General features: G+C 38.7%; 1 protein-coding gene across 1 annotated transcript in view; it reads right to left on the bottom strand.

The window, feature by feature from the left end:
- WWOX (WW domain containing oxidoreductase) overlaps nucleotides 1-13,268 on the bottom strand; it is a 544,364-nt gene extending 531,096 nt beyond the window's left edge. Inside the window, 4 exon segments of the mRNA XM_076349077.1 lie at nucleotides 7,671-7,849; nucleotides 9,053-9,110; nucleotides 10,409-10,473; nucleotides 13,141-13,268. Coding sequence (XP_076205192.1) covers nucleotides 7,671-7,849; nucleotides 9,053-9,110; nucleotides 10,409-10,473; nucleotides 13,141-13,247 — 409 coding nt within the window. The 5' untranslated portion in view covers nucleotides 13,248-13,268.
- Between the last annotated feature and the right edge of the window lie 956 nt (nucleotides 13,269-14,224).

Here is a 14,224-nt window from a genome sequence, read left to right on the forward strand (position 1 = left end):
GTTTTATTCCTCCCATATGATCTGAGTTTGACTTAAATAAGACCATTCACTGGTCTAATTAGGATTCAGCAAATGTTACCTTCTTTGTGAAGGCCGATAAAGCCAGCCTCAGTAAAAATGCTATGTCACCCACAAATAATCTCAGTAACTTCTGCAACTAGAATAGTTCCCCATATTCACAAAAATCTCTTCTCTGCAGGTACAGAGCAATCAATTTTTGATTTCTTAAGAAGTTCCTTTTCATCATACTTTTCCTATCTCTCCATTGCCAATAGATTTAGGGCATAGCGGTGAAAGCTAGGCACCATCTATTAGAAACCTTAAGTGATCTTCACAAGAAATTTAGAGAAGTTTTAAAAGTTTAATTTTGCTCCTCTTATGGGTAGAAGCTTAAATAGCCATTACTCAATTAGCTATTACTCAATTGGCATAAGAAATAAAACAAAGGTTAACCACACCTACCTCTCTCAAGGCTCTGAAGGTAGATTCTGCTTTTTAACTACAGGAAAGATTCAGAACAACACTAATACAGGAAGTGGTCAAACACTACTACATGAAATACAGAAACAATAGCTCAGAAATCAGGAATTCAGAAATTATGAAGCTATGCAATATGTCACTCCCCCAATAAAACAAACTTTCATTAGCTTCTGCCAGCACGAAGTACAAAAGCACACAGTCAAAGCACAGCAGTCTGGCCATGTGTATTGTATTGTTTACGTACAGGTTTACTTATTTTTTATACTCCTTTGATAAACAGAAAAAAGTAAAAAGCTACTGAAAATAACTTTTTTTTTTTAATACAATAAAATGATGACAGAAAAACAAATATCCTGGGATCTTTCTGAATTAATGTAAGCACTGTATGCTTACTGAAAAGAGAGATTCCTAGCTTTCCAATAGTTTTAAAGTTCTATTTCCACTCTGACAGGATCAGATCTTAGATGCTATTGGTCCCGGAATTAACACAGTTAATCCCACGTCCCACACCACTGAAACTTTATTGTTTTTTTTCCAGCAAGGGAGACAGAAAAGTTTATAGTATTTTGGGACCAGAATAATTTAAGAGGGGTAACCATTCTACATCATTCACAGATGTAAAGTGTTCAAATAATGTCCCATATGAGAGAGATTTCTGAATTAGGTGCAGGTGATACAGTGAAAGACATGATAAATTGCAGAGCTACCTAATTTGTATTTATCACAAAAGCACCACCACATGTGAACAAAATCTAATCATCTACATGTTACCATGATGATTAATACTAAGTAAATTATCAAGTTACCCATTGTCAAAATGTTACCTTCTACAGTTTCACAATGTTCAGTTATGTTTCCGTATATATACAAACCCTCACTGCAATTAACTATGATATTCAATACTGGGAACACAGCTCATTAAACATACAGTGCATTTCAAAAGCTGCATAGGTTCTATTCTGGTAGTTGAGCTCAAAACAGAGTTTTAGCTCTAAGTCTCTTCCCCTGATTTCATATACCTGATCCTCAAGTATTGGCTACATTTGTTTAAGGGGATGCAAATCAGCCATCGGTAGCATAAATCAATTTAAAAAGAAAGAATGAAAGAATATAGCTGCTAACTGTATTTTAGTAGTTAAGAGAAAAAAAGTAGGTTGCTTTGCATTTCCTTTGTTTGTAAAAATGTTTGTAAAAATTATTTTAATAAAACATGTCATCTTCTGCTAAAATTTACTAATCATTTTCAGCTGTAACTTAATCAGACTTTTGGAGTTTAAAAACCTAAGTGATATGCTACAATCTAACTTGCACAAGTTTTGCAATAACCATTTTTTATTATTAACTATGTGCACTGGTTTCAGCAGGGATAGAGTTAATTTCCTTCCTAGTAGCTGGTACAGTGCTGTGTTTTGGATTTAGGGTGAGAACAATGTTGATAACACACCGATGTTTTAGTTGTTGCTAGGTAATGCTTACACTAGCCAAGGACTTTTCAGCTTCCCGTGCTCTACCGACTGAGAAGGCTGGAGGTGCACAAGAAGCTGGGAGGGGGCACAGCCAGGACAGCTGACCCAAACTGGCCAAAGGGATATTCCATACCATGGGACATCATGCTCAGTATATATAGCTGGGGGAAGAAGGAAGGGGGGCACGTTTGGAGTGATGGCATTTGTCTTCCCAAGTCACCGTTACGCGTGATGGAGCCCTGCTTTCCTGGAGATGGCTGAACACCTGCCTGCCGATGGGAAGGAGTGAATGGATTCCTTGTTTTGCTTTGCTTGCGTGCGCGGCTTTTGCTTTCCCTGTTAAACTGTCTTTACCTCAACCCATGGGTTTTCTCACTTTTACCCTTCCGATTCTCTCCCCCATCCCACTGGGGGGGAGTGAGCGAGCGGCTGTGTGGTGCTCAGTTGCCGACTGAGGTTAAACCACGACACTATGTCAAGCTAGCTTTCCACACTTACAACATAATACACCAATAGAGTCATCAGGAGAAAAAAAAAGCTATGACAAAAGAAATAAACAGAAGTTTTTCTGTTTATCACACATAAATTAAAGGGACAGTTATTCAAAACAACTTTTAAAATCATAAAGCAGATGTTTAATTGCGATAAGTTATAAGCACATTTCCCAACCTTTTGCATCAGTATGACAAGAGTTGCTAATACTGAAGTTCTGTACAAGAAATAAAAGAAATATGATAACTTCTCACACCAAAAGTATATGCAGACCAAAAGCTCACTGGAACACTGACTCATCTTTTAAGTACTGATTAATAATACCCAATATACAACTTTTCTCCTGGCTAAGGCCTCTTCATTGCACAGGAATAAGAGTGCCAGAAAAAAAAATAGAATTCCATTTAACCAAACATTAACCGACAATTATTTTGAAGAAATAATCTACAACATTTCCACAATTATAAAGTTACATGCTTTACCCTGGTAAAACATAATCAAGAAAAGCAATATAGCAAGCCACATTATGACTGAAGCTTCTGGATTTTCTTCGGTATTTGAAAAAAATTAAGCTGCTCAAAGCCAAAAATGGTTTTCATTTTCTTGAGATAATTTGTGCTCGTTCTGGGCATCCCTTACAAAAGCAATTAACAGGTTTCTTTTAACCTTCATATAGCAGAAAAATTAGAATTGCAGTTTGAGCAATGGTTTGGTTGTGATTATCAATACAGTTTTGTGATAAAATCTTGGAAAAGCATTAAGAAAAACCCTACTTTGTGGAATCTGCCTTACTGCACAGAACGTACACGTTTTGCCATTCCATAATATACTGCAATACTACTTACATTTCGCTACTCATGCATACTCTAGCAGTCACAATAGGTTAGATGCAACTGCACCCAATACAGAAAACAGAACACATTGTAGTTTCAAGGTCATATAGCTATATGAATCTTAAAAACAGCTAGCAGTATTTATACAAAGAAAATCACATTAGCTACACAACTGTCTCCCTGATATTAAAACCAAATAATATTATTTTTAAAAAATTTGTTTGATCTGAGATTGCTTACACATGCAGTTGAAAATACCACATCTCTTCAAAATTAAACCTAGACGAACAGCTGACATGCTTTTTAAAATTTTGAATTCTAGCCCTAATAATTAAGAACACAAACAACAAAATTACAGGAGCATTTACTAAAATCAGGAAAAAGCACCAGGTCTCTTTTGTTTAGTATTTTCAAAGAGCAACACAGCCCTCTAGTGGAAAAATTAGAAAGTATGACTTTATTCATACAAGAAGCACGCTAGGAAAGTATTTTCTCTGTAACCTAACTGATGTTGAGACCTTTAAAACAGAAAAACAAAACACACACAACGTGGCATGCTATCTTCAATTCCTCGCAGTGGAGTAAGTCTTACTGACTTTAAGAGAACAAACTGACAACTTACACTACTCATATTTAAATGTACATAGAACAGTAAGTTTTTAAAACCAGAAGGATTGACACAAGACTAAACTGTTCATTAAGTCAGTCTTACTTCTTTTTACTACACCAGCTTTACTGTGACCTAAAGTTACCTCAACTTCTAATGTGATACTCAGACTAAAATTTTGATTGAGCTTAAAAAATAGAGAAAAAAAATCCAAAGAAGAGTTGGACTGCACTGTTAGAAGAAAAAGCTTCCAAAATAAAAAAAGAAAACATTTTACTAGTAACTCTTGATCTGCCATGATCTCTTTATATTGTAAGAACAGAATAATTCATTAACCTTTTCAAAGTTGCTAATGAAAACTAATGAAGTGTCTATAAATCCAATTTTTTTAGTACATTTTTTTCCCCACTTTTTGCAGCAATTTTAAGAACTAAGTTAAGAAAGAGGGTATGTAAGCTAGGAAATTCTTACAGTCCATATGCCTATTCAGTAATGAAAAGAACCACAGAGCAGACAGTGTCCCCATTTTACAGACATGTTAAGAGAGGTTAATGGCAATGAAGTAACATTTGCGAAGCCAGTACCTGTGATACCACTAAAACTCTACCACTGCTGAAGTCATCCAAAGTACTCCCTCAGGAATTAAGTAAGCATCTCTATTTTTCAGAAGTTGAGGAGATTTTTCAACTATAAGAAAAAACCCCACGTATTCCTGGCAAGTTACATTGGATTCCCTGTATTAGATTCACAAATAAATTAATATATCATTCTATCTTTGTTGATCTGTTTTTAACTGTACTATCTTAAAGCAGTGTATATGGATGAATAAAAAAAAAACCAAAAAAACCACTTACATTCATCCATCTTTCAAGGGATTCTCAGCATTTTCCAAACTTTATCTTGAGCATCCAGCAATGCAGTAATTGAAAATGCATTTTTCTGCATTTTGATAGACTGCAGTCTACCAACTTGTACCTTGGTCTTTGTTCTACCCATCTTGAAATGAAAAATTTCTCAACAAATGTACAGATACCATAAAGTTAGTTTAAAATATACCACGGAAACTAATTTTGATAGCAATGAAAGGGTTGAGTGATTTTTTTTTTCTTATATTATTAAGTACAAATGCTCAACAATACATTCTTTTTCAGTCACTTTCTACTTAACGGACAGCAATATTTCCTTGCAAATATTTACACTTACCTCCTAAAGAAAGCATGTTAGTGTTCTGAAAACACAGTAATTGTTTACACCTCAAAATACTCAGGGAGGGAAATATTAGCTCCACAATACACAGAGTTTAAAAGGAGTATCTACAACACAAAGTGGAGCACAGCACTGAAATCCTGAAATAACCGGGGAATAAGCTCCAAAACTGGAAGACTCCGCTTGAGCTAGCTGATTAGTATTTCCACATGGAGTCCCAAAGAATTGTGTAGACATATTAAAGCTCACAGTGATCTCCACATTGCAATCCATTACATGACACTGATGCGTTCAAAGCAGTTTGCCAAGAGTCACAAAGCATGGCTAAGAGTTAAGCTAAGACTGATACATTTTAAAGACTCAGACAACAGTTTCAAGAAAACTTCAAATTCTGCCAATTATGTCCAAATTAATTGGACAAGAACACTATCAGCCAACCCCAAAGGGGAAGTGTTCCCTTCACACAACACCAAGGAGTCTGAACCTTGTTTTTCTCCATCAAATAGGTCAATCAGAAGTCATAACCAGCACAAGCCCAGCTCAGATTATATCCTCTCTCAGAAGCCCTTAGAGCTAGGAAAAAAAGAACACAGACTACATAAGAAGCATAAACCCTAGAACTGCTTTCTCCTTAATCCATGCTCCATGGCAATTGCTAAGTAGCATCAGACACAAAGCTTAGGACTACAGCAATATTAAATGCAACGTGATATGCAAGAGTTTTGAGTTATACAGGCTATATCACCACCTTAATCGCATATTTGCTACATCACCATCATAGTTTTGGACTCATGTCCTACCCTCATATAGCAGCAGAAGCCCAAGGCTTATTTCACTAAGGCTCCCACTCTTCTTGGTATGCTTCTGACCAGGGGCGAGATCCTGCCCTCACCTACTAACAGAAATTAAGAAAGTATGTATGCGTATACGTATCTTTGCATATATGTCACAAACAAAGAAGATCTGGTGCAAGGATATGCTCGCTTACTTGTGATCAATCCGGATTACAAACTACAGGAGAAACAGGGGAAAAAATTTTGACAAAAGCATCGTACATCTTGGATTAATCTTTTGCCATGTATGAAACACTTCCAGCTCATTCAGCAAGTCTGAAACGTAGCTCTTCTCCTGCTGAAGGCAAATCACTTGAGTCGAGGTAATTTTTAAGCGTTCTGAGACTGCACAGTTGCATACAAAGCAAATTCTACTGCTGGATGCAGTGTAAAGACATGCTGTACCAAGATTCTGGAATGTAAGCCTTACTAGAAAACACAAATTCCTCATTGAGACAGGTAAGTACAATACTTAATGCCCTAACTGCAATACCGATCTGTAGTAGCATACCATGCAATGACAGCAGGACATGTGCTGTTAATGCCTAAATTGCAAGCCACAATGAAGCTCTAAATTCTTCATCTGACTCCTGTGGGATAACACTCCCTTAAATAATTAAGTGGTAACAACCAAGAGAATTCAGAGTGGTAAGTCCTGCTATTAACCAATTTTCCAGAACATCTCCAAGGTTTTCCAATGTTCTCATTTAAGTCAAGATCCTGCACTAAAAGACACCAAATAATTTGCATAAGGACTTTTTCCAATATTGATGTATTCCCACCATGAAGAAAAATGCAAACGACAAAAGGGAACAAAAGATTAACAGTTATCTAGGATTTAGTTAGATCCCCTCGTTTACCAGAAAAGTTCAAATCTAACACCAAACCACAGCAGTGTTTTAATATTTGTGGCTCCTCCACAAATTTAAGCCACAGAAAAAGACATATCCTGTGCAGGTTGCTGAGTGAAACTTCAAAGAGCCTCACAAATTAAGTTGGAGAAGAAATCATGTCTTCTGAGAAGAAAGGCAAAGCCCCTAAGCACCAAAGCTTCATTATAAAATGAAACAAAAGCAGCTAATTAGAATCTCTCAAATACTCACCTGCTATAGAAGTAATACTGTGTAACAGATACCTAAACAAGCTAAGTGTCTAAAAGGATTTATGAACCTGCTAGAAAATACAACTAACAGGGATTTCAAAAGATCATAAACATTTTTTTTTTTTTGCCCTGAAGGAGCATCGAATATGACATACTGACACAAGTTCATCATCAAGTTGACTTGAAAATACCTTCAGAGATAAAAATTCCACAGTCTCCTTGGAAAATCTTTACCTGAGTTTACTTGCTGCGATTAGAAAGTTTTTCTGAATACTTTATCTGAACTCCCCTGCAGCCATACAAACCTTACTCCTTGTCCTAGCCACCAAGCTCATAAAAAGAAACCTTCCTTCCCTTTCACAGCCATCCTTTATATAGTTACATAATGTAAAATGCCTCCATCAGTATTTTTCTAGACAAAAATCGTTTCAGAACCTGATGTATTTGCTGTAGCTCTCCCCTAAGCTCCAAATTCTCCACGCTTTTCTAGTAAGTGGTACCCAAACCTGAACAAAGTTTTCTAACTTGAGGTTTTGTATGGAAATAATGCAAACCAAGTTTGAATACCAAAAGTACACAGATATTTAAACAACAAAGTAGCCTGTAAGATGAAGATTGCCATATTTTACCTTATGTGTAAAGTTAACCTACCTATTCCTGAATTTGCTCCCGTGATTATAACCACTTTTCCACTCAAGTCACGACCCTGGAGTATTTCCATTGCAGTACTGTTTCCATCATATTTTTGTCTAGTAGTAGGTTTTACTGGATTATCTTCAACTGTAAAGGCCAGTCTTGGGTCAAGGTAGGTAGTCCTTTTGTTTATGTGGCTACAAAAGAACACAAAAATTCAACTGCTTGGACCCTTCTGTATTCTGCATTTAGATTTTAAATGTATTTCAACCACTGTTGTGTACAATTCCTGTGGATTATTTAAATTTAAAAAAATCAAATTATTTTTTCAATTTTGTTAAAATAATCCCAATTACTTTTTTCATCAAACATTTTTCCAGTTATGACAGCGTCCATTAATAATTGTATTCACATACTTCACAACACCATTCTGAACTTCATGTGAACCCCTGACTCAGAAAGCAGAATTTTGTCAAGGGAAAAATCTCATTATATTAGGGAAGATCATGTTCTCTTAGGAGCTCTATAAAAGGGGCCTACGCTACTCCCTTGAAACAATATACCAATGAGAAATGTAGCTCAGTACTTTTTTCTCAAACAACTGAAAACAAATAGCTTCTCATCAGCTCAGCAAATGGCACAAATTTGGGTCAGGCTCACCTTTCTAAAACCAAGTTTTAGTTTTCTTCAGACATTTATCAGAAAGAGACACTAAGCAACAACTTCCAGTCCTCAGCCCTTAATTACAGGACAGAGAGGCTACACTTACTATTTTGGCCTGTGAATATTCTTCATTCTGCCAAGTCAGTTTAAGATAACTACCCCATTTTGACATTGAAAAAGATACAAAAGGAAGTGTTCCCAGAAATCTTTCTGCTTCTGTGAACTTCCTCCTCCCTTACCTCTCTAAAAATCTTTGCTAGCTCAATCCCTGTTCTCTTTTCTTTCTACGCTTTACATTGCGAGTGAGTCAGAGCTGCAGCAATTTTGTTTCATCCTGTATGTTTAAAGCACTCCTGCAATGTTAACAATCAGCCATGAAGATCTGGGTATGTTTTTAAAGTTATCTGTACAGAGTTTATCCATAAAGGTATACAAACAAAATAAGCCTACGTAACCATTGCCTGAGGGTCAGCTCACATTTTGAGATGTGGATGTGCAAGTCACTTCAATCTGCCACCCAAGCTAGTACTTCTGTGCACATGGAGAATTCAGAAAACCACAAATGAGTGTTTAGACACTGCTACTACTGTAATATCTGCATATGGATTCTGAAATTGTACTTATCAATTTCTTTGTCTTTCCAGCTGATATTGTCACAGTATCATAACTCAAAAAGGCTACCCAACATAAAACACAGTTGTCCTGCTTGTCCATATTCTGCATTTTGACATACTTACTCTACAAAATAGACTTGTCCATTTTCATCAGTCTCCTGCTCCCATCCATATGGCAGACCTAGGAAACACATAAAACATTATCTTTTTTCAGACATTAGAGTACACTCAGATTTGAAGTTTAAGTGATTTCTCAGACAGACGTGACAAAATTCTGCATTATTTCTGTAGGTAATGCAGCTACCTGCTGCACTTAAATATTGGAACTTGAAAGAAGGATTGCTTCCCTAATCACATGCAATTGCTCTCTAATAAAAGTACAATATACAGGAGACCTGGTACAACTGTAATGACCAGCATATTAAGTACAAAGATAATCTAAAAATTCTTTATAAAGATTATTTCATGTTATAGCACAAACCAGCAAAATGCAACCATGCTTCCTAGTACATACACGTCTATACTGCACACAGTTTAGTATCTATCCCTGGTAAAGCAAATAGCAAAAACTTTGAACTAAATATAGGAAAAGTTACATGTAACACATACCACAAGTTGGAAGATCAGAACCCTCAAGTGGGTATGGGATACGTTAAATCAAACCTAAATGATTCTATGAAGTTGGAAGGACAGATAGAAGAACAAAAATGACAAATCTTTACAAAATAAATTCTTATATAAAAGACCCTACGGAAGTACTTAACAGATAGCATTCCTAGTATTTCTAATCCTGGCTGAAAAGTATTCAATTATAATTCAATCGGCTCAAAATCTACTGAAAACATTCCAGTTATAGTCACATTACCAATGCCAAAAGAAATATGGCTTGTCAACAGTATAGTACCCCCAGGTATGCCATATAGAAGCTTCTGGGAAGATCTAATTTAAGGCACTGATCCAAGGTCCTTAAGAAGTCATATACTTTTGGAAGTGTCCTGCAACATTGGCTGTCTTCTGTTCTGGCACAAACATTCAATTGGGTTAGGGAAAACAAGTAAAATGAAAACTAATGGGACTTCCTTCTGTGCCAGGGATATTCTTTGATGAAATATATTCTTTGGAGAATATAATCCAACTATAAATATTATCTGATGGACACCAGGATATCAGAACCCAATCAAAGAATTCCAGTCTTTGACTATATGCTTTACAAGCCACACTAAAACAATCCCTTTATCCTGGAATTAGTACTTTGGCTTTATGGAGCAATACAAGAAAACCATAAAACTGCAAAACAATCACTCTACATGGACACAATCACATAGGTAAAGCCCCACTGAAATCAGCTGTATTTTGCAAGCTCAGTTTGCCTAGGTGATTAGCATCAACTAGAAGATCAAAGTGAGATCTATTTCCTGCACAAACTCCAGCTGATGTTTGTAATGTAATTTCAGTTCATTACAAAAGGTTAACACAAACCTCCTGCGACACGTTTCCTCTTCCCAGACTTAGGATGTTCCCACTGTGTTTTTTCTTCCAGGTGGCTGTAGGAAAAGTTTAAGATTTTAAGAAATTGCTAGTAATTTTTCTGATGTAATCAAAATTTTTTTTCATACAGTAAATAGTTTAACTTTTTTTTTAAATACAGTTCAGAAAATGGCTTGTCTTCTACAAAAAAAGAAACAAGACAATCCCTTGTTTAAGAAAGGTCAAAACTGCTGTTAGAAGTTATCAGGCTTCCATATTGCCACAGTTCTGCAGGAAAAGTAACTAACCAGAGAGCACAGGTTAGTGCAGTGTCTTTTGTAGACAGGAGTCTATAAAAATTCAAATAAATGTTTGACTTCCAATCTAAGTTTTGTTGCTTATGATGAGAAGAAAGAAAACCCAAAAGTCATTAAAGAACAACAGACTCGGCAAATGTCTCAAAAAGATGGTGATCCTTGGCAGGAAAAAAGAAGAAAGAAGCAAGAAAAGAATTTATCAGAAACTAGTAGAAATAATTTAGAAAGTTTTCAAATGAAAAAAGGACCTTTCTAAAACTCTTGTCTAATAATACTGATTTGCAAGCTGTAAGGTAAATAAGACTGGATTTCTGCACGAGCAATTGCAGCTTTGGACAGATAAGTTTATCCAAAGGCCTGGACTAGCAGACTATTTATTTAATATGGGTGATAATGGTACCACATCTCTTCTTCTAATTCAGAGATTTTCTTCACTTAAATCACTATAACAGAATTAAATACTCTATCATAAGGTTTTCTGCACTACAGACTAATAAGCAAAGTGATGTGCACATAAACAAGGCCTTAAGATACCCAAAGTGCTGAAATCAGGTTGGATATTGAAATCTTATCTTTCATCACATATTTTAAAATAATAACCAAGTTTTTATATTAAGAGTCAGGCAGGGATTACTTGAAAGAGTGTCCAAATTGATAGCTGCCCAAGTATGAAATAAAGACTGGCAGCATTATTGAATAACATACACAAATAAACACTAAACTACAGATCTAGTACCAACAGCAATTTACACACAACATAAGCAACTTTTCCTTCATATAATAATCACGCAGTTACCCCACAGTGACAGCATGCTGTATTACAAGAATTACAGCTGGTAGTCTGAGACTAAATAAGTACGTCTGTGTGACCTGTAGCACTTGAACTTCAGGACATCCATACACTGAAGATACAAGATCCTGAGTTACTCCTGCCTGATGTGAGATACATAACCAAATTACCATAGCTTGAGAAACAAATGCATGCCCACCAAGCTTCGGTAACGGACTGTGTGTATACCTAACTCATCACAAAGACCTTTAAAAGTCTTAAACCAAAGTAACCCTATTCCAGCTAAGTTTCAAGTTCATATTGTTAATGAGGTTTAAAAACAAATTTCCAGAATACGCAGAGGTACCACAGATACAGAACTTATATTAAAGGTAGCAGCAGTGTAACACCTCTTCATGGCAAATATTTTTTAGACACACTGGGCAAGATTTTCAGCCAGTAAAGATATATTAACATCATGTCATTAAATTAAATTCAATCAGTTAAGTTTCACAACAGCTAAAAACAGATGTATTGAATTAATTGTTTGTGTAAAAATTATGCTCAGTAATATCTTATTATTTTGTAGGTTTGCTACTTTCATGAAGTGATTCCTTTCTGAAAGAGCTTTTGAAATCAAAGGAAATATACCGAAGCTTAACCTAAGAAAAACAAACATCTAGAGAGAATTTGCAGTGTTTACAAACCAAGTGTGGATAAACTAAAGCATTCTGTCCAGTGTTTGTAAAGCAGAACTTGGGAGGAAGATGCCAACTCACCACAGGTGAGAATGCACTATACTTTTCCCCCTTTTTGTGGAATGGAATAAATCTTGCAGCTTTAAACAGACTGAAACAGATTCCAAGATCAGCATGGTTACAGAAACCACAAGAGGGAAGAAAAATATATAAATATATATTCCACTAAGTTAGTTAGCCCTGTAGCACATCCCCTTTTGTAACCAGTGAGGATGCAATCATTTTCAGAGTGGCACAGATAGTGCTAAATGCAAATTTTTATCTCTTGTTAAAGCTGTGGTATACTGAAGAGCTGAGGGAGAGCATTTACAGCTGTTAACTTCCATCGTACCTGTTTCTTCTCTATTCCTACAAGGAGGAAAACTAAGAAAACTACAATATTGTACAAGGCTCAACTGCCCATATCTATAAAGATTACCCACATAACCATTAAGTGTGCTGCAACAGCCACAGCTGTGCGAAAGCTCACTCCTGTACCCAGGGGTGTCTAGAGCTGCTCCAGCATCACTCCCACACGAGGCAGGAGGCCGTGGCTCTGCCCGGCGGTGGCCAGCACCGCACAGACCTACCTACCTGCCCGCTCCCCTCCCGCTGCCCGCGGACGCCCGCGGGGCTCGGCACGGGGAGGCTGTCGCTGGGAGAGCCCAGCCCACGCTCAACGCTCCCACGAGTAGGAAGGGCACCGCACGCGGAAACTGAGTCACACGGAGACCGGTCCCGCCACCAAGCCCGGCTCCGGCCCCAGCCGCCCGACGGCGGCAGCTCGCCCCTGTGGTAAAGGGCGGGAAATGGCGGGTCCGGCCTCCCCCGCGCTGAGGGGGCAGCAGCGGCAGCTCCACGGATGCTGCCCCAGGGGAAGAGGCGGGTGGTCAGAGGGCTCTAGCACTTCCCCCCCCTTACTTCGCGTAGTAAACCCAGCCGTCCTTGGTGGTGCGCTCCTCCCAGCCCGGCGGCAGCTCCTCCTCGCTGTCCGTGTCCTCCAGCCCCGCGTACTTCAGCGCCGCCATTGGGACGGGCGCTCCGCGCAGCCCCGCGCCGCCGCCGCCAGCCAGCGGGCGCGCGCCATACCGCCCCTTCCGGCCAGCCCAGCCAATGGCGCTGCGGGGCGGCCCGGGGGCACCATGGGAAGTGTAGTCCGGCGCCGCGGGGCGGTGGGCGCTCTCCTCAGCCCGCGGGGGCCGCGGCTGAACAGCGGCTTCGCCCTCAATCTAGGGGGTTTTACGTGTGTCATGGAGTTTTTAACCCCAAAGGGGCCTCGGACTGAGTTGAAATCGTCATGGATGGCACAAGAATCTCAGATTTTTGGGGCATTGTTTCCAGCCTTCTGTTTTCAGAGACGGGTGTGAATACAACGAGGCCCTGGAAAGCGATGAAAAATGAACTGTTCTTTAAGCTTTTTACCATTAGTTGTCACCTCCTGATCTCTGGGACGAGATTCTCCGTCGTAGCCGCGTTAGTCAGAGCTCCTCCACGTTGCTCTGCTTGGTGAGGAGGGCCTGGCTGGAGAGAAGCACCTCGCTGTGCTAGATGGCCGGCTGGGAGGCTGCAGGCTGCCTCACCCACCCAGCTGCACAGGCCCCTTTGCCAAGCCTGTGTCACCTGGCGACGTACATACAGCCAGCTGCAAAGACCGAAGCAGTAGAGGTCAGTCAATTGGCAGTAACCTGTAGTAACTCCTGTCCTGGCAGCTGAAGCCCATGCAGCCCACTTTGCAGCTGCGACAGATGAAGTACCTTGTCTGTTACCATTATTCAGCTGACACGGCATACACCCCCTGACCTACCTCAGTGCTTTTGATCCCGTACCCATATGCTGACGTATTCATATCTATTTATGTAACCAAACCCAACTATCAGCATTTGTAACAGCATCTTCCCATTGTAGTCCTTTGGCAGGTGTTTTAAGCAAAAAAAAAGCCCTACCCAGTATTGGGCAGAGACTGTAATCACTGAGGACTGCACCAGGTGGCAGTGCAACCCCACAA

This window comes from Aptenodytes patagonicus, chromosome 11, assembly GCF_965638725.1.
Source record: "Aptenodytes patagonicus chromosome 11, bAptPat1.pri.cur, whole genome shotgun sequence".
NCBI classification, from domain to species: Eukaryota; Metazoa; Chordata; class Aves; order Sphenisciformes; family Spheniscidae; genus Aptenodytes; species Aptenodytes patagonicus.